We start from the raw sequence: 21,319 nt of genomic DNA, 5'->3' as shown, positions 1-21,319 counted from the left end.
ACATATTAAATTACTGGGGGTAGGGGCGGGGCTGAGGATTGCAGGGAGGGTTGGAATAGCCTGAAAAAGTAACTTAGGAGCCTCTGAGACGAAGTTAGGGTGTCAGTTGAAGGGCAGAAGGAAGAATCTTCCAGGCTGAGGGAACAGAACTAAGGGGGATTCTGAGGCATGGAAGAGCTTGCCATGCATGAAAGTAAGGGTTACGTGTTTGGAGCATGGTAGGGGCAAGTGGTGTGAGACTCAGCTGGGGACATGGGAGAGGTAGTTAGGGTTCAGGTTGGGGTGGGTGTGGGGGAGTCATGTTGAAGATCCTAGAATTTATTCTGAGGTCAGCAGGAAGGCACTGAAGGGCTCTGAGCCAGAGAGTGACTTCAGCAGTTTTCCACTGTGAACAGTGACTGTATGAAAACCGGACACCAGTTAGGATATTACATTGGACCAAGTGAGAACGGATGGTGGCTTGCACTAATGGTGACCCTGGACGGGGAAGAAGTGAATGAATTGGACATGTCTTGGATCTCGTTCATAATGCACAGGGCACTTAGTATCTGAACAAGTTGGAGTTTTTAGTAGCAGAGAAGTGGGGAAATAGCTAATCGGGTCTGCCGTAGTCCTGATTCTTCATGCCTTATCTCTGTTCCTTCCACGTGCAATACATTCCTTTCACTCCAGGCTGTAAGTTCCTCATAGTGTCTTATTTATAACTTAGCATGGAATCTGGAGTCAATAAATATTTGTTGAATGAGTGAATGAATGAACATGGTTACTTCACTCTTTTTCGTGGTGGCCTGTACTGAGTCAGAGGAATAGTATGGACCAAGGATGGTAACTAGGTTTATCTTGTTGCCAACTCAGATCTACTGGTAATGGTTTCCTGGAGTGATGTGTTGGAAGAATTCTGAAGCTGCATCCAGGGTTCAGGGAAAGAGAACGTATCGTTTGATTATCATTGCCTAGAGTGGGTATTGGAAAGGCTGGTAACATGCATTTCTGGTGGAGACTGATTCATTTTCAGTGGGTGCCTACTGTGAGATGGGTGCTGAACCTGCTACTGGACTAACAAGATGGTTGGGTGCGACTTCCTACCTTGGGAATTCAGGCTTAGTAGTCAAGTCAAAGATGTAAAAAAATAGATGTCTGGGGTTTTTTGAATAAAAGCATCCAGTATTCTGATAAGCAATATTTTTGGAGCTTAAGCAATCACTGTGAGTGGGGATGATCCAGGAAGTTTTTATCGTATAGGTGGTAACTGAACTTGGCCCACAGAATGGGGCTGACTCAGTGTGTCCGAGTACTAAGCCTCTCCATCCCTTTCCGGTCCTGAGTTCTTTCTTAAGGCAGAATAATAACAGATGCCAATTATAAAACACATGTTAGATATGTTCATGTTTTGAATCTTCACAACTCTGTCAAGAAATAATACCTAAAGTAGAGATAATATTAAGAAATGATAGTGTAAGTATCTTGTTAAGAAATAAATACGAAGCTACCAGGAGTGGTTTTGTTCAGATTTATTGAGTGTATATTTTATGGTAAGTGTTATGGTAGCAGTCATTGGAAAGGCATATCCTCCTCTGTAAATCAAGAAATTGACACACTGGTTAATCAATCAATCAATCAGTCTGTTGTGATTTTGGTTAATGTATACCAGTTTCCCAAATTTTAATCAAGTCTTTGTAATCCTAAAGAATTGAGCTTCCAGATCCGCAAAGCAAAGAACCAGACACTGTTATAGGACAGGCAGGCTCACTTGTTAGGTAAAATCTCAGAGCTTCTGTTATTTATGGCACCGCGTGGGTCTTCTGTTGGTCTCGCTAAGGTCACGCCTGCGGCTGTAGTCCTATGGGGGCTTGACCGAACTGCACAGTTTTAAGGTGGCCTTGCTCACGTGTTTGGCAGTTGGTGCTGACTCTTAGCTGGGCCTCTCTTCCCATGTGGTCTCGCATCCTCCGAAAGACTAACCTTAGCTTCACATAGTGGGGGCTGTGTTCCACAAAATGTGAGTGAGGAGGCTGTGAAGACTTGACACCTCGGCTCAGAATTGTGGGGTCACTTGTGCTACATTCTGTTGTCCGCAGTGAGTCCTGAATTTAGCCAGTCTAAATTAAAGGGATGTGGAAATAAATGCTATTTCTTCATGAGAAGAGTGGCAAAGTCACCCTGCAAAAGGGCATGCCTAACGCCGTACAAGAATTACTGTGGCCATCTTTGCACATCACCTGAGGTTTTCCCCCCATTCGTTGTGCTATATACTTCGTGGGCCCTTTAGTTCTAGAGACTTAACATTTTTTAGTTCGGGGACATTTAAAAATACTATATCATTGATGATTTCCTTGCTTTTCTTTCTAGAAGTCTTATTATTTAGATGTTGGATCTGCTGGATTAATTCTCTGAACTGTATAATTTCTTCTTTATTGTCTATTTCTTTGTCATCGTAGTTCTACTTTCTAGGTAATTTCTTTGATTTTGCCATTCATTCCATTGAATTTTTAAACTTCTGCTATCTGGTTTATAGATTCTACAAGTTCAATCCTGTCCTCTGTTCCTTTCTTCTGGCCTCTTGTTATTTCATGGATGCAATATCTTCTTTTATCTTTAAGGATATTAATGATTTTTTAGAGTATTTTTTATTTGCTCCCTTTATTGTCTTATTTCTTCCATGTACCTTTTTCTTCTTCATTTTTTAGAAACTCTTTTTTATCTTGGAGCCTTTCTATAGTTTTCTAATGATCTTAGGCCTTTATTTGTATTTAAGAGTGAGGGACACACATACATATACATTTGGAAACTGTGTACGTGGGTGTGTTATCAACCTCAGGTGTGGTTGCTTGTCGCCTGTGAGCCAATAACTGAGAGAAAAAGTTGGTGGAAAGAAAAGCAGGTTTGTTCAAAATGCCAGCATTTCAGGAGGATGGCAGATGCTTCTCCTGTTCCCAGCACACCCAAAAGGTTTTATAGGCTCTTAAGATGAGGCAGAACAAAGGAAGAAGGGAGTTTTCTGGGTGTTGAGTTTGAAGAAGGAATAGTGTTACCCGGGATCTGGTTTGTTTCACAGGTACAGTTATCTCAGTCTCATTGTAGGAGTGGGTCCCAGCACAAGGCTGTCACAGCTTCTTTCAAGTCAGGACCAGGGGGTTTAGGAGATAACAGGTGAGCCTGCAGCCTTGAGAAAACACTAAATCCAGTTGTTCTGCAAATTAGCGAAGTATGAGTATGGCCTTGAGTAAACAGCCATTAAAGTCGCAGGAGGGGAAGGAAGCAAAGAAAAGAAAATTTTAAAAACCTTTAAACTAGATTACATTGGCAAACCGAACCAAACTAGAGTGTTAAATCTTGAAAATAAAAACTACAGTATAGCCCTTACAGGGGGGGCTCCTTGACTAAGATTGATGGAAGATTCCAGCTGACAGTGTTTGTAGGTGTTTCCTCTGGGGGTTCAGGCTCCACAGAGAGGAAGCGTGGAATCTGTCCACACTTGGGGAGCAGGGTGGGCACAAGGGGACCGGAGGTCTCACTGTTTGCAGGACTTGCACATCATGGGCCTGAGGTCTGAGCCTCTGTACTTCATTTTTTCCGAGAATAAACTTGCTTACCCCCGGGGGTGGCGGAGGTTAGCTGCTTGGGTGTGCACGTTGAGGAAGGCCGAGTGAGTCGTCCTGCCCCTTTACGGACTGGACACTAGTCACCCTGTTCATAGTCCAGGGCTACGGCCCCATCATCCACCTGGACTCCATGTCCTGGGTGTTGCTCTGTGAGTTACCCCCCACACTGGCTTTCTGGTTTCCAAACTTTTGTTGTCATCTTTCTTCTACAGTTGTCTCCTTTTGGGTCCTTTTCCCTTGGGATCTTTCCTGTCATTTTAGTGGAGTTTCAAATACCCATGGTCAACCAGAGGCTCCATTTTCCTTTTTCTTGTAGTTTCTTTGTATAGATCCTGTGCTGGCTCTTCTGATTATTATTTGTTTCAGTTATTGAGTGAGTTCTTCTTAGGCCCGTAGTTTGTAGTTGACTGTTGAGGAGGGCCCAGGACCCATTATTCCCTGGAGTTCTTTCAGCTTTTGCTTCCCTCAGGCAATGCAGATTGGCTGCTCCAAGGCCCCTTCCAACACCTGCTTCAGGCAGTGACTTCTTCAAAGAGAGCGTGTCTGAGTATTTCTCTTGCCCTCTGTCCCCCACAGCTCTCTGTGGTTCCGGTCCAGACACCAGCCCACACGCTCTTTTCACTGTATAAACAACGATTCTCGGCTTTGCCCCTCAGGGCTGTCCCACAGGCTCGGCAGGTTTCCTGTGGTGGGGTCTTCCCGCTGGTCCTCCTGTCTTTGGCGGCATGTTCTCATTCACTGCATTCAGACTCTTAGTGTCATCACAGGAGGAGTCTGTCTGAGTTTTCCTTTCCTTGTTTCTAGTGGTTTCAGAGAAGAGAAGTTTTTATTCTGTCATCTCTTCTTGGCAGTGTACTCTCATTAATTTCATGTTGGTTTTTAATAGTTTGTGTCTCAAAAAGTGAACTTTTCCTGAATGAACTAATCAGAGACAGCTTTGGAAACATGGAGGAAAAACAGAGGGTTGCTAAAGGGGCGGGGGGGTGGGGATAAGGGGAAGGTGAGAGGTTTTGAAAAATAGTCGGTAACCACAAGATGGTCATGGGGGTTTGAAAATTAATTTGGGGAATGTACAGAGGGATAGTGGATGGGGGGAGGGGGGTTCACACAGTGTGAGGGATATAAATGATAAACGTCTAAGTTTTGCTTTGTCTTGTGCACCTGAAACTAATAAAAAAAAAAGGTGAACTTTTCCTAATATCACCCTCCAATCTAAGGCTGTTTTTTTTATATCTCAGTACACCTGAAATTATGACTGCATGGTACGAAAGCCCTTTTCTTGGTTAACTTTTGCTTTATGGTCTTCTAGAGAGGATCCACCAACACGTTCGCAGCCAGACAGTGATGATGAGGCAGAAGAAATACAGGTTGGTTCAGAATGAAGTGCTCTGTTCTATAGACTGTTCTAATTTAAATGATCTCAGACGTGGTTCTGACGTTTAGCATATATTCAATAAAGTGAGAAATTACACGAAAATCTCACTTTGACTTACACTTTTACTTATGTATGCTTTGTGTTCAGAAGAAGATACTTGGCATCATTTCTAGATTGTAACGCTGTCTTCTGGAGGTCCAGTGCACTGTCCACATTTAACGTTTTGTTTCTGTCCTTTTCTCCATGCAGTGGTCGGATGATGAGAACACGGCCACACTTACGGTAAGAGCGGAGTGCCCACGTGGGGACAGCCTCACTCTGTCACACAGGGGGCCGTAGGGTTTTAGTGCGTGTGTCTCTACATTCTCACTTACCATTTCAAATATTGTTTTCTGTGTTGGCTGTTATGTATGTATTATTTGGAAAAATAACATGAATCATACAGGCAAACATGGCTGCCCTTTTTCCCCGTGGGATTACAAAGGAAATAATTGCATAATTGATGCTTTGACTTGTTTCTCTGAAGCCCTGAAAGAAGGGATCAAGTCTAATAGTAAACTCTGAGGTTCCTAGATCCGTGGAACCTAAATTAAAGGAAAAATCTGTATTTACGTAGTCAAGTATATTTAAATTGCATAAAAATTAGTTTCTTTCAAGTGAGAATAGAGTTTCTGACATTAATCAGTAGCTTGTATAAAAATGTAAAAGTTGATCGAACATATTACAGTCTTTCAGGATAAGAGTGCTGTTGTGAAATTTAACTTATAAAAGCATTCTTAAAGGAATGAATGAAGTATAAATGCATTTCTAGAAATAAAGTAGGTAAGTGAAACTCGTCATACCTTGCTTGAGATAATAGAGAAAGGTTTTTATAAAATGTAAAGGCACAATAAAGGAAACTAGTTTTAGGGGAAGGTATATTCTAATGCAATTCCTAATAAGTAGATACTTCTGTTTATTTTAATGAAAGAGATGTGGTTTCCAGGGTACAAGAAAAAAAAGTGGAGATGCCTAAGCTGATGCATTCCCTTAGGTATAAAGAACATGCCAACATACTGAGAAAGGCGAAGTTTGCATATTTTATTTTACTCTGGATGTCATACAGGTCAGTCAGTCGCCTTTTATGAGCACTCTGTTCTTTCCAGCATGCCTGTAGTTACCCGCTGTGCCCAGGGTACTGCGGTGGGTTCTGTGAAGTAGACAAGGGTGACTGATTGATTCCTGCCATCGGAGTTTATGAACCAGTGGGGAAAGATGCCCCATTTTGGGGGGAGATGACAAAGTGTGTCAGAACAGAGAACAGTTACAACTGAGGGGCTCTCGACATACTGAAAGGGAGAAGGGACATTTGACCTGGACCTTCAAAGTGGTAAGGATCATCAGTATCAACTCATGTTTTTAAACATAGGTAGGTAGATACAGAAATGAATATATATGCGTGTGTGTGTGTGTCTGTTTACCAAAGTCTGCTAAGGTCTAGACGCGGTGACAGAGGATGTTATGGCAGCAGTGAGCATTCCTAGGGTCCTGATCTTGGTTTCTAAATGCCATTCTCCATGAAAAGGAATCCAAGCCCCATGGAGAAACTCAAGACGGGGCAGGAAAGCGAAGATGAGCCTGAAACAACTTGTTTCGGAAGTGAGGAAGTAATCTAAGCATGATGGGCACATGACAGAAAGGTTCCTGGAGCCAGCTTGACTCGGCTGGCCAAGTAATTGGAGCATCGCAACAAAGAGCGACAGTGATGGAGTCTGATCACTGACTAAAATTAGAATCCATGAAGCCATACTGACGGCAGTAAATGATTCAATTAAATCAATGGAGCAGAGGCGAAAGCCCTTCTTTATAGTGAAAAAGGGACCAACTAATAAATGTAGATGAAATGATAGAATTAGAAATCACCATTTGGCAGCTATCACAGTAGTAATTGATGGAATAGATGTTAAAACTCATGGGTGAGTATTTGATAAAAAAGAGGACACTTGCGTCTTCTCAAAGTATCTCCACCAAAATTACTTATTAATTACAAAAGGAAGAATAGTAACTTCCCAATGGAAAGAGCTGGCAGCCAAGCGATCAAAGCTAACCTTGTCAGGATGGCAGACCTACATTGTCTGATAGGATGCACCATGGACACATCCCCTGCACGACGACCCTGAAGGAGGAATCACCCAGCAAGCTCTGTGCTGGGGAAGTTGTGCAGAATAACTGCCCTGGACGCTTCACAACTGTCAGGGTCATGAAAGGTGCATAACAACAGAAGCAGCACTTACGCTAACATTTTAAAATGTATTTAATGACAGGCACACATATCGTAAGTATGAACTCATGACTACAGAAGGGTCACCCCACTTTGTACTGGTGTTGCCTGTTGTTGGGGAGAAGGATTAGGGACGAGAGCAAGGAGGCAAAGAGCTTCGTACAGTTTCTTCCCTTAAGAAATTTAAAGGTCTGGGTCAAGTATGCCAAATTGTTGAATGTTTGGATTATGATTTAAAAAAATGTTAAAAAGACACCCTTTCTGGATGGGTGTGGTGCCGGGATGCGGTGGTGGGTAATTTCAAAAGACAGGTGAGTCTGGATCATAGAAAGTCTGTATATGTGATTAAAGTGTGGATTTTATCCCGCTTAGAATGGAACCTTTTCCCAAACAACTGAGGTGTTATGTAAATTTAAAATCCACTGGTTGAGCCAGGAGCTTAAAATCTGTTAAAAGATAATTTTCAGATAGAGGAGGTAGAATCGTGACATCTGTATAGATATAAAACTAACACATTTTGAAGGTTTTATTTCATTCATGAGGGAACCAGGCAAATGTTATACCTGGTTCAAAGAGAATCAAAGAACAAAGAAAGACATTCATAGATTAGGAATATTGAAATGTATATGCAAATGAGACAAAACTGGTTTTTCCTCCCTCAACGGTGGGAGGGAAGACAACTGGATTTCTACCAGGATAGAATTTTCATGGCCATAGAAATAGCTTTTCATTGTTATGCTTACCTGCAGTTTACCAAGTTGTAGAATAGCTACAGACCGAGCTAGAATCAGATAACCCAGGAGGGAGGTCTGTATGTAGACACTAGTCTTCCACTGAAGCACAGATTTTTCTTTAGAATGCGTCAACTTTTTGTAATTTAAATTAGAGTCCTTATGGGAGGATTTTTTCAAGTTCAATAATTTGAGGGTTTAGGGAACCAGTCACCTCTTTTAAAACATAATACATAAATTTAAAGCAGTCCTTATATGTGAAGTTTTATGGGATAGGAAAATTAAATTGTTTTATCTTTGAAGATTGAATCCCTTCATGTTGTAAAATTTGTGCAACTGCCATTTAATCAAAATTACTGCTAATGCAGATCTTAGATAAGTGTTTTTGTGGATAGAGCTCTGGAGGAGCTAAATCAGCAACTTTAGGGGATTGTAAAGAAATGTTGGCTTAGCATAAATCATAATTCCTTTTGATGGGGAGAGGCGAATAGAAAATGAAGGACTCAAGGCTGTTACTCTAAATTGCTGGCGTTTAATTTCGTATGTTTAAGCTGAGGAAGTCAGACGGAAGATAGATATAGGGCGGGCTGTCACACAACTGAAAGATGCTGCTAAGCAGTCTGGAGATTCTGTGCATCCATAGCAAAAGGAAGGGCCGTCTGGCCTGCCTCGTCTCCCATCATTACTCACTAGCCTTGTTGCTTAAAGCTGCTGTCTAGTTTGGGGGATATATTACCACTTTTTTGAACGTAACGGTTTTTGGTCTGTTTCTCAGATTCTTGTCACAGTTTTGCCGCTGTCATAATTGGTTTAGATGTTGGGGGTTAGCATGCGCTATTTGATTTATTTATCTTTGCAGTGTGTAGTGTAGCGAATTCTAGACCTATTCTGACTCCCACGTCCCTCCCTCCAATGGAAGAACTTGTCATTACAGGACTTTTTCAGACTTTGCAGCTGCTCAGCAGGGGGCAGCAAATACAAAGGGATAATGTGACAGTAGAGACTTAATACTTGTGTGTTGTCTCTCCTCTTCACGCCTCTTACTTCCCTTTTCTCTACGTTTGTTTGCTACAGTCATAGTGACAGGCTCGAGGCAGAGCATAATACTGAACACTTTTAAGTTCCTTCACAGCTGTATTTCTATTTCCTTCCTGATTGAAATGATACTTAGAATGTTTTGGTTCCTTGCTTATATAACATATGCATTTTAAAATCAACCAAACTGGAACGAACAGTTTAATTTCACCAAGGTCCTATTTTTGAGTTTTGTTTATATTAAAACTTGTCTGGAAATAGCAGTGTTTAAATACAGTTAACTACATAATTTATTTCTCATTCTCATGAGGACTTGTGGGGATATGTCCAAGAATCTTTTCTTGCAAATGCAAAGGCTTCTGGGCCTTTCAACGTGAGATATTATTTCTGAGAGTCGGTGACATCCCATCTGTCTCTTTTCACTTAATAAATAAGTACTGATTCCTTCCTCACATCCCCAGATGCCTCGTGACATCTGTCTCTTTAGCTTTGTGGATTTTAATTGTTTTGGAAAGGGACATTTGGACACTTTTCCCCTTTAATACCCTAAATAGTTTAACCTTGAGATTTTGATTTCTGTATTTATTGTGATGATATTGACTTGCCCAAATATTTTCTTCTTTCTCTTTGTAGGCACCGGAATTTCCTGAGTTCACCACTAAAGTCCAAGAAGCTATCAATTCCCTGGGGGGCAGTGTGTTTCCTAAGCTTAACTGGAGTGCCCCACGGGTAGGACACATTAGTCAATCTCATTGTTTGCATATTCATTGCTTTGCTATTCATTACATTTTATATTCCCATATAGGGTCTAATTATATTCCTCATTCTAGAGAAAATACTGGGACATTTATTTTTATTTCTCCCTGTTACTTTATTTTCTGATTTTGCAGTACACTTTCCTGGCTCTGTAAAGTACCGTCAATTTTGCCAAAAGTCAGTTGAAACCTCCTATGGTGCTGATCGTGCTATAGAAAGCTAAGGAAATCCATACTTTGTCCTTTTCTATACTTCAGGTGTTTAGTTTAACAGAGAAATTTTTCTCTTTTGTAAAGTAATAAAACTTGAAATATTGTAGGATCTAGAAATAGAGCAGTTTGAGAAATCAACTGATACTTTTTCAATTGTGTTTTATTATTTTAACATTGCATTGGCAAGATTTTTTTTAAAGTTAAGGTCTGAAAAAATTCCCTATTTTTTTTAATCCAATGGAAAACAAATTTTATGTCAGCAAAGCTCATTGAAAGAATCAAAGACTTAATTACATTTTCAAAAATCATCTCATGTGCTTATCTCTTGTTCTAAAATGAATGACAAATTGTACTTAATCTAATTTTTATTTTTACTTATTGAAATTAATTACACGTATACATAGTTTAAATTTTCAAAAGATCTGGAAGCTTGCTACAAAAATCAGCGGGTTCTCATACATTTTGCTTCATCATTTCCCACTCTTCAGAGGTGTTCAAGTATTTTAGTATATTCTCTTGTTATTCTTCAGTTTGAGGTATTTATTATTGACTTCTTACTCTAGAACAGAAAGATTCAGCTCTCTTTCATCTCCTGTCCTCACTACTGTTTATTCTACCCTCAGTATAGTAATCTCAGACTTTTTATTCTATTAGTATTCAGTGTTTCTAATCCTTAGGATTATGCAAACACTGTGTACACATCTGATATGTACTACGGTACTATGGTTATTTACGTTTTCCTGTTCAACATTTTGTTTTCCCTGAAGTTAGTAATTGTCTCGTTTATTCAGTTGCATGATTTTCTGTATGTATACTGTTGTCTCACTAGAGTTAAATCTTTGTGTTCAATATGCCATCTTTAACCAGATGTTCATCATCTTTGTCATTGGGAGAAATTATAAAGGAGTTACTCTAGAGAAGCTGTCAAAGCTCGTTTTTAGTTTATATGTGAGAAGTAATTTGAATCGGTCCTTATTACTGAATTGGTTTGAGGCTTTCCACTTAAGATGGGGTAATTATTTGTAGTTTTAGGTTATTCATTCATTTTTTATTTATTGAGTGCCTACTATGTGCCAGTGCTTTCTTTCACATAGCGTGGATAGTTGGATATATTTTTTTTTACAATCATAATTTTTTCAAAATTATATTATTGTTCTGTGTCTGATCTATCTATGGGAGGAGTATCTATTTTATCACTTTTAGGCATGTTCCACTGAGCTTTGTGCCTGCTGTGCCTGCCATTCTTATTTTTTATTTTTTTGGTTCATATGTATGAAACATTTACCATTTAAAATTGTGGTGGTTTAGAATATTTCAGCTCCTGTCGCAGATTTGATTAGACATGAGTCCTTACTGCTACGGTCACAACAGTCAGGTGTCCCAGCCATCACTCCCCAGAAACAGGAAGAAGGGCAAGGACCTCCTTTTTCTTACAGAGTAGCTGGTCAGGCTATTTCTTTACAGCTTCATCTTCTAGCTGAAGCATCAGCGTTTCTAATACCTCTTGATCCCCTGCTTTCATCACCAGTAAGCAAAACATAGGGCAGTTCTTGGGCCTGAGCTAAAAGGTGAAGACCCTAACATGTCAGTGTTCGTAACTGAGTGTCAGCATGTAGTGGTGATGCTAGGCATTGTTTCCAAGTAGAATTTGACATTTGACAGTATAGCTGAAATTCTTACCTGATTTGTTTCTTTAAACCCTTGAAGTAATATGCATTATCGCTTTTGTGTATAGGCCTGAGCATCATTCATGGCAACTAACTTCGACTATATACTAAGCAGTATGTGTTTTATTATTTAGGATGCGTACTGGATAGCAATGAATAGTTCTCTGAAATGTAAAACCCTCAGCGACATCTTTCTACTTTTCAAGAGTTCTGATTTCATCACCCGTGATTTCACCCAGCCGTAAGTATGTCTCTTGTTCTTCCACGTCAGAAGTCTCTGTACTTGTGAGAGTTTTTCTACAGATGAAATTCCATTAGTTCTAGAACTATTGTAAACAACTGTTCCCTGTAACAAGTCTATTTCATATTCTCAAATGACCTATTAAATATTAAAGCAAATTTTTCTTTTTACAGTAAATGATATATAATGAGTATCTCTAAATATCAAGGTCTTTCTATATATCTGCCTGTTAAATATTTTGGTAATTTTCTTATTATTATAAAACCAGTATATGCTTATCAGAGAAAAACAAAATTAGGAACTATAGCTAAATAAAAACAGGAAATGTAAAAGCACCCATGATCTCACCAGAGTTGGTTTTATGTACTTGGAGAATTTTATCTATACATAAAAATATGTCTCTGACGGTATTCCAATTTTTTTAAAACAAAAACAGGATCATATAGTTCATATTGCCTGGTAGGCTATTTCTGCCCTTACCAATATATAGCAAACATCTTTATGTGTTATTAAATACTTAAATGCATCATTATTTTAAATCACCTTAATACTATACCACTGGATAGTTATAGCATAATTTGTTTGACTAGTCCTCTATTCTTTTTTTAAAATTAAATTTATTGGGGTGACAACGGTTAATAAAATTATATAGATTTCAAGTGTACAATTCTATAATAAATCATCTATATTGCATTGTGTGTTCACAACTCAAAGTCAGATCTCCTTTTGTCACTATATATTTAATCCTCTTTACCCTCTTCTACCGCTCCCCTTTCTCCTTACCCTCTGGTAACCACTGAACTGTTGTCTGTGTCTTGAGTTTTTGTTTGTTGTTGTCAGTTTTATGTCCTACATATGAGTGAAATCACATGGTTCTCAACTTTTTCTGTCTGACTTATTTCAATTAGCATGATAATCTCAAGATCCATCCATGTTGTCGCAAATGGTGCTATTTCATCTTTCTTAAGGCCAAGTAATACTCCTTTGTATGTATCTACCACATCTTCTTTGTCCAATCATCTATTGAAAGATACTTTGATTGTTTTTATATCTTGGCCACTGTGAATAAAGCTGCAATGAACAAAGGAGTACATACATCTTTACAGATAATGTTTTCAGATTTTTTGGGTAGATACCCAGGAGAGGGATTGCTGGGTCATACAGTAATTCTATTCTTAGTTTTTGAGGAACCGCCATACTGTTTTCCACAGTGGCTGTACCAATTTACATTCCCACCAGCAGTGTATGAGGGTTCCTTTTTCTCCACAGCCTCTCCAACACTTATTATTACTTGTTTTCTTGATGATAGCCATTCTATTAGGTGTGAGGTGGTATCTCATTATGGTTTTGATTTGCATTTCCCGAATAGCTAGTGAAGTTGAACATTTTTTTCATATATCTGTTGGTTATTTGTATGTCTGTTCAGGTGCCTTGACCATTTTTAATTAGATTGTTTGGTTTTTGGTTGTTGAGTTGTATGAATTCCTTATATATTTTGGATATTAGCCCCTTATTGGAGGCGTTGTTTGCAAATATCTTCTCTTATTAGGTTGGTTTCTTTTGCTGTGCAGAAGCTTTTGAGTTTGATATAGTGCCATTCATTTATTTTTGCTTTTACTTCCCTTGCCTTTGAGGTCAAATTGATAAAATCTTCTTGAAGACCCAGGTCCATAAGTTTAATACCTATGCTTTCTTCTATGCAGTTTATTGTTTCAGGTCTTATATATGGCCCTCTATTCTTATGTACAGTTCTGCAGTGGATGTCCTTGAGCTAAATCTCTGTGCACTTTCCTAATTTTTCCTTAGGACAAATTACTTCCTTTGCCAGTTACTTTACCGCTAAAGGCCTCAACTCTGTTGTCCTCGTCACAGGCAGAGCACACCTGCACTGCTGAGCTGTGGGAATGTCTTTATGCCTCTTTCCTTCTGTTATCAAATAGCAGTTATTCTTCTAGATTTCTCGTCTTTCCCCATCTTAAACAAACCAGTATCACAGTTAAACCAATCTTTAAACTGACCTCTAAAATAAAGCATCTCACAAAATCTAGAAACTAAGCCGGTGAACAGGGATGAAAATACTGTTTATTTATGCCACTTCTTCTCCATCCATCCAGTTGAATTTGCCCTGCCCATTCACCCATTTCAGCCTCGGATCTTTTTTTGAAGAGGGGCCTGGCAGAAGAAAATAAATTCACTCCATGTGGGTCGTGCATCAACTCTTTTGCTTCTGAGTTCTACAGCTTGGGCATATAGTTTTACTGTTATACTAATTAAAGAAAATGAAATTAAGTAATAATAAAAGAATGTGGCTGTATTGCAAGTTTATTATAAAAGGATTTTACCTGTATTGGCATTTCTTGTTCATTTACAGAAAAAAACTCCATATGGTTGTGACATTTAGTTGTCAACCTTTTAAGGTTGTGTTGACACAGGTGTTGTTAGGTGTTTGGTAGCCCTTGTTTTAGTAATAATGCAGTGGCATTTTCATTCCAGGAGATACCCTCTGATTAGAGGAAGTTGTGACTATCTTTTCTTCCGTTACAAAGCCGCCTGACATCTAATGCTTTAAAGAGTGAAGAGGCCTTGAACTATATTACATACAAAATATTCTTTACCTGTTAATTCATCCGATACGGATTTTTATGTACCTTTAATGTTAATTGCAATGAATATGAGGCCATCTTTTTTCCCCAAAAATAATTATAAATCACTTTTGATTCTCTGTGGCTGATGGTTTTCTAAATTGTCTTTGCAATTTAGTGATCTGCTGTCTCTCTTAGCCCATCTCTCCTTTTGTTGTACATGAGTTTAACCACAATTCCAGTGGAAGGTAGTTTTTTCTGCATTTTGTAATTTTTGACTTTAGCATGAAGTTAAATCAGCAAGTGGATTTCAGGCCTTGGATTAGGAGTGTTTACCCACAGAGTACTATCCTTCTCATATAAATAATTGGGAATTGGCAGGAGTTGGTGCCAAGCACTGAGTTGTTAGCCGGGCAGCACTATTATGCCACCTTTTATGGAAATGTTTGTCAGTATTCAGTTGCATAGCAGTTAACAAGTCTTATTGCTACATAAAAATCCTTATTCCTAGGACGTTTCATGGAAGGTGGACTTTTGTCACAGAGGCCTTTCAGGACCCCTTAAAGATTAAATTAAGAGTATAATTCTTTACATTGAACAGGATTATATTAACGACCTAGCCTGTCCCTTTCCTTCTGTCGGTTAGAAAATTGAGGCCTAAATCTGTTCGGTAATTTGTTCCCACAAGCTAGTTAGTAGAAACAAAACTAGAATATAATTTCAATAGCATCATTTTAAATGTTCTCTGTATTTTCAGTGAATAATGTTATAAATTCCTCCTTTTCACAATGCTTCAAATTAAAATACAGAATAGAATAAAATGTGGAATGTTATAATAGATAATTACATAATATATATATATATATATATATATATATATATATATATAAAATTATGTAATGTTATGAAAGTGAGATAATGTTGTTTATACTATTTGGGGCATGCCTTGAAAAGAAACAGATGTTATAGTCAGGATTGCAATAGAAGGCCAACTAAAAACAGCTTACACATAATAGGGTTTAAAAAACAGTATTTAACAAGGAATCTGGAGATAGGGTGTTTCTAGGGTTAATTCAGCAGCTTGTCTCGGTCACCGGGACCCAGGTTCTTTCAGTCTTTCCCTGCTGTGATCCTTGGCTACTGGCTTGGCGTTTGGGTTTATCCTACTGGTTATAAGATTGCTGCTGCAGTTCCAGGTATCCCATGGAGATATGACAATGTCTGAATTAAAAATAGGAGAGGTGGGTATATTTCCTCTCATTCTTCTCTGTATGTGAGCAAGTAAAGCATTCTGGAAGCTTCCCAGGAGACTCTCTGTCAGGTTCATTGGTCACATAGATAGTTACTTAGCCTCATCCAGGAGTTGGCAGAGGGAACAGAAATGCCGTGATTGGTTTAGACCAGGGGTTCTCAAACTTCAGCACACATCAGAGTCATCTGGGGAGTTTGATAAAACTCATATTGCTGGTCCCACCCCTGAGTTTCTGACTCAGTGGGCTGGGAGTGGGGCCCAAGAATATCTGCAGGTTGTCCTGCTTCTGCTGGGCCAGGCCCTCACCTTGAGGACTACTTAGATTAGTTAACACGGGCATCGCTGGGACTCTGGAGGGCACATCAGAACACAAGTACTTCCTGATAAGAGCAATCACAATCTGTTAGCAAGGATGAAGGTTGGGAAGAGCAAGAGGGTAGGCCACCATACTACCTGCCGCCGTTGTGATAGAATGGTAAGTATTCTTGTCCCTCAAATGGTTACTGTACACAAGAAGCTTTCAAAAAATGGAAGTCAAAATAAGACATATTTAACATAATCTGTGAGCATTATACTTGCTGAGTGAATTATTTGCCTAGATAACAAACATTCTGTGTGGTTAGACTTATTGAGTCACAAGGCTGCTTTCATTAATTATTTTACTGATTGTCACTTTGGTAAAAGAAAGATCTGGTGTTCACTTAGCATTTAGAACAAAGGGCTAAGTGAGTGAAAAATTAATGTGTTAATTATTTCTCTGAGGGACTCGTGACTAACGAGATAGGTTTGACTAGAGGTCAGGAAATTTCACTTGTCTTAGTAATTTAAACTCAGTTATGTTCAACATAATTTTTGTACATTTTTTTCCTCAAGATTATCACAAAACTAGTTATTAATCCTAAAATTCAGCAGCATACAATTTCATGAGTAAAATTCTGTGTGTAAGTTGGACCTCACAGAACCTTGACCTTGTGATTTTTTTTTTTTAAAGATTTTATTGGGGAAGGGGAACAGGACTTTATTGGGGTACAGTGTGTACTTCCAGGACTTTTTTTCCAAGTCAAGTTGTTGTCCTTTCAGTCTTAGTTGTGGAGGGTGCTGTTCAGCTTCAAGTTGTTATCCTTTCAGTCTTAGTTGTGGAGGGCGCAGCTCAGCTCCAGGTCCAGTTGCCGTTGCTAGTTGCGGGGGGGTGGGGGAGTGGGGGTGGGGTGGGCGTAGCCCACCATCCCTTGCAGGAGTCAAACCGGCAACCTTGTGGTTGAGAGGACGCTCTCCAACCAACTGAGCCATCCGGGAGCTCAGCGGCAGCTCAGCTCAAGGTGCCATGTTCAATCTTAGTTGCAGGGGGCGCTGCCCACCATCCCTTGCGGGACTTGAGGAATCGAACTGGCAACCTTGTGGTTGAGAGCCCACTGGACCATGTGGGAATCGAACCGGCAGCCTTCGGAGTTAGGAGCATGGAGCTCTAACCGCCTGAGCCACTGGGTCAGCCCTACCTTGTGATTTTTAAGGCCTATTTATTTAGACAATTTTTCTGCTTTAAGTTGTTTTAATTTAAGATAACAGATTGTATCTTTTTGAAGAAAACATCTATAAAAATTAGAATGAACACACCTAGTCACTCTTTTTTAAAATTTTATTTTATTTTTTATTTTGTTTTTATTGTTTTTATTAGTTTCAGGTGTACAAAGCAACATAATAGTTAGACATTTAAACCCCTGATAAAGGGATAACCCCCCCCCCCCGCCAAGCTACTCCCTTACCCCTCTGACATCTTCTATAGGTGTTACAATACCATCGACTATCTTCCCTATGTTGTACTCCACATCCCGTGACTATATGTACCTATATATTTAGCTATAGTTGACATTCAGTATTATTCTACTTCAGCTTTGGACACAGTTTATGAAGTGATCCCCCTGAGAAGTCCAGTGCCCATCTGGCACCTTACATGACCTTTACAGCATTGTTGATTCTATTCCCCACACTGTATTAACTACCAGTTTGTATCTCTTAGTGCCTTCAGCTTTGTCACCCTGCCCCCAACCCCATTCCCATCTATCACCCTGATAGACCTAGTACCTATCTGGCACACATCTAGTTAGCACAATATTACTGACTATATTCCTTATGCTGTACCCTGCATCCCTGTGACTAGTGTGTAACAACCAATCTGTACTTCTTAATCCCTTCCCCTTTCACCCATCCTTAACCCCCCCTCCCACCTTAAAAAGGTCCCTCTAAGATTCCTTGTAATACTGGTTTGGTGGTGATGAACTCCTTCAGCTTTTTCTTGTCTGGGAAGCTCCTTATCTGTCCCTCAATTCTAAATGACAGCCTTGCTGGGTAATCTTGGTTGTATGTCTTTGCTTTTTATCACTTGAAATATATCCTGCCACTCCCTTCTTGCCTGCAAAGTTTCTGTTGAGAAATCAGCTGACAGTTTTATGGGGGCTCCCTTGTAGGTAACTAACTGGTTTTCTCTTGCTGCTTTTAAGAGTCTCTCTTTGTGTTTAAACTTTGGCATTTTAATTATGATGTGTCTTGGTGTTGGCCTCTTGGGGTTCATCTTGTTTGGGACTCTGTGCTTCCTGGGCTTGTATGTCCATTTCCTTCACCAGGTTAGGGGAGTTTTCTGTCATTATTTCTTCAAATAGGTTTTCAGTTCCTTGCTCTGTCTCTTCTTCTGGTACCCCTATAATGTGAATGTTGGTACACTTGATATTGTCCCAGAGGCTCCCTAAACTCTCCTCAATTTTTTGGATTCTTTTTCCTTTTTGCTGTTCTGGTTGGGTGTTTTCTGCTACCTTCTACATCGCTGGTTGGATCCTCTGCTTCATCTAATCTACTGTTGATTCCCTGTAATATTTTGTTCATTTCCATTATTGTATCCCTTATTTCTGAGTGGTTTTTTTTCATGGTTTCCAGCTCCCGTTTTATGAGATCACTGAGCATTCTTATAACCAGTGTTTGGCACTCTGCGTCCTGATATATTGCATATCTTCGTTTTGCTTAGTTCTTTTTCTGGAGCTTTGTTCTGTTCTTTCATTTGGGATCTGTTTCTTTGTCTCCCCCAATTTATCTGGCTCCCTGTGTTTGTTTCTATGTGTTAGGTAAGGCTGCTATGCCTCCTGGTCTTAGTAGAGTGGCCTTATATAGTAGGTGTGCTGTGGGGTTCAGTGGCACAGTCTTCCTGGTCACCTGAGCCACGTGCCCCAGATGTGTCCCTTAGTGGGTTGTGTGTGCCCTCCTCTTGTAGTTGAGACTTGGTTGATAATTGCACATCAGTGGAAGGGACTGACCCTGGGCTCACTGGTTGTGAGGACTGGGCTTGACTACAGGGGAAGAGTTGTTGTGCAGGGGCTGATCCTATGGAGCACGATCTGCCTCAGCAGGGCCCTGGTGCCTGGCCAATCCACCTGCTGGGTGCATCATACTTGGAGGCAGCTGGGTGATGTTGTAGCTCGTTTTGAAGCTGGCCCCTAGGGGTGCCAGCCCCAGGACCACCTAGGAGGGGATCTGCTGTAGGTCTACTTCAGCCACAGCCCGTACCCCACCCGGGGCCCCCAGCAGGTGCCAGAAAGAAATCCATAGATGTCTGCTGCCCATGCTGTGCTTAGAAGCACCTTGAGAGGCCAAGCTGCGAACCAAGGCCGGCTGCCACGAGTGCCGGCTTACGGCTGCTCACTGAGAGGTACAGGACATGCTCAAGCCAGATGCTGCTTATCTGGGTTTTGCGGACCTTTGAGAGACCCAAGGAAAGTCTGCAGCTTGAGCCAAGGCAGGTGGTCTGCACGAAAAAGCCACTGAAAGCAGCATGGGTGTGCCCGAAAGTTGGGCGGGGCTGGCTCTGGAATCGCCAGGACCGTGGTGAACAAACTGCGAAGATTCAGAAATGGCAGCCGCCTGTCTTCGTGCCGGGAAGGGAGAGAGCTCAACAAAGAAGTAATGTCCTCTGCCAGCTACCCCATCCAGGAGAAAGCTGCCTCTCCAGCCCCCGTCCCAAGCCAGACAACCCAACTCCCCACCATTTGTCCCTGCCGCCTTTCCAGCTGCTGCCCCAGCGCTGGAGCTCAGAGCAGGTGATTCCATTGGTGGAAAAGTCCGTGCGCAGTCCCTTTAAGAGGGACGCCTGTGAGTGTAGCCGCACTGTCTCACTCAGTCACAATCTGCACTGGTTTTCCACAACCAGAAGTTACGGGGCTTCTCTCCTAGGCACTGGAACCCTGGGCTGAGGTAGGGCTGGAATCTCTCCCTCCTTTAGGGGTAGAGGGTTCCCCCACAGGTGAAATGTCCCTCCCGGTCTTTAATGATGACGCACGGGTGTGGCACCACCCCATTCTGCATCTAGCAGCCTCCTTCTTACCAGTCTGGAGGTGGCTTCTGCACGTCCTTAGTTGAAAGGCTTCAGTTCAGCTGGATTTTAGGCGATTCTCAGTAATGGTTGTTTTGTTGATTAGTTGTAATTTTGAGGTGGTCGTGAGAGAAGGTGAATGCAGCGTGTACTGTGCCATCTTGGTTGTCTCTAATCACTCTTAACTCATTATCATTTTCCTTTTTCCTTTTCTTCTCTGCCACCAGTGAAATCTGAAGAAATGGCATCTGTGTACCAGAACTCATATTTCGGTTCCTGGTGAGCAATAAAAGTTACAACACCAGAACTCCGATGCTTCATTTCCCCCGGCTTTGTATTTTTTCTTTATTTTCTGCCCACGATTTAAACCTCTTTCTTATAGTCAGGAGTGATTTACTGTGAGATATAATGTTGTAACCTTGCAACATTTTAGAAAAGCTTATCAGTGAGTACTGTGCCCTAGTAAATATCTAGGGCGGTATGCCACTTTAAAGCATTCGTGATTTTGTTTTCTGCCACTTTATAAACCTTTAATGGTGAGGTTTTCTCATTACTCATACAAATGACAAAATTGTGATCTTAGTTAATGGATTTAGGTAATTCCTAGGTTGTCAAGAGTAAATTCATGTAGATATTATTCTGAAAATATACTAATACTGTGATTCTCGTCCTCCCACTCCTGCCACATTGACTGGCCCAAAGCAGAGACAGAACTCCCAGAATCTGAGTAGGTGATACTGTACATCTGTATTACCAGTGCTCGGATCCCACATCTTACCCACGGCAGACAGGACTCATCTTCAACTGACGTGTCCGTCACTAGAGTCCTCTCCTGTTTCAACCTCCATCCAGCTTTTTCTTGCACAGTATGTTTCTTAATTGTAGCACAGCTCATCACAGTGCATTTCCATGGATCCTTTCTCATTCTTCTTTCCTCATAACAGCACAGGACACATTCCACCTTATCTTCTATATGCACCATCCATACTTTTCTGATTGTCCATGCTCCCCGAATTCCATACACATGCATCATTGTCATTAAATGTATTAACATTTGTTCTCTTTCAGTGGGTGAAATGTGCGGGACGGCATGCTAAAACGGGGGTTGACCACAGTTAGGAAGTTCACAGAAAAAGGATGTCAATCTCAAGACATGTTTAGGGCATAATGAATATGGCTTTTAGTAAGACCCATTTGGCTGGCAGAAAACACAGCCATGTTTAAGTTGAAGTAATGATTTGGGAAGTAGCTT

The 21,319-nt window shown here is 40.5% G+C and overlaps 1 protein-coding gene across 1 annotated transcript in view; it reads left to right on the top strand.

Annotated features, from left to right (window-relative positions):
* The window catches only part of CDC123 (cell division cycle 123), a 61,827-nt gene that overhangs the window by 5,818 nt on the left and 34,690 nt on the right, over positions 1-21,319 (top strand). Inside the window, exons 3-6 of the mRNA XM_019710265.2 lie at positions 4,912-4,969; positions 5,227-5,259; positions 9,637-9,732; positions 11,773-11,879. Coding sequence (XP_019565824.2) covers positions 4,912-4,969; positions 5,227-5,259; positions 9,637-9,732; positions 11,773-11,879 — 294 coding nt within the window. The remainder of the gene's footprint in view (positions 1-4,911; positions 4,970-5,226; positions 5,260-9,636; positions 9,733-11,772; positions 11,880-21,319) is intronic.

Source organism: Rhinolophus sinicus, linkage group LG02 (assembly GCF_036562045.2).
Source record: "Rhinolophus sinicus isolate RSC01 linkage group LG02, ASM3656204v1, whole genome shotgun sequence".
NCBI classification, from domain to species: Eukaryota; Metazoa; Chordata; class Mammalia; order Chiroptera; family Rhinolophidae; genus Rhinolophus; species Rhinolophus sinicus.
Note: the sequence above shows the minus strand (reverse complement) of the source record. Positions and strands in the feature narration are given on the sequence as shown.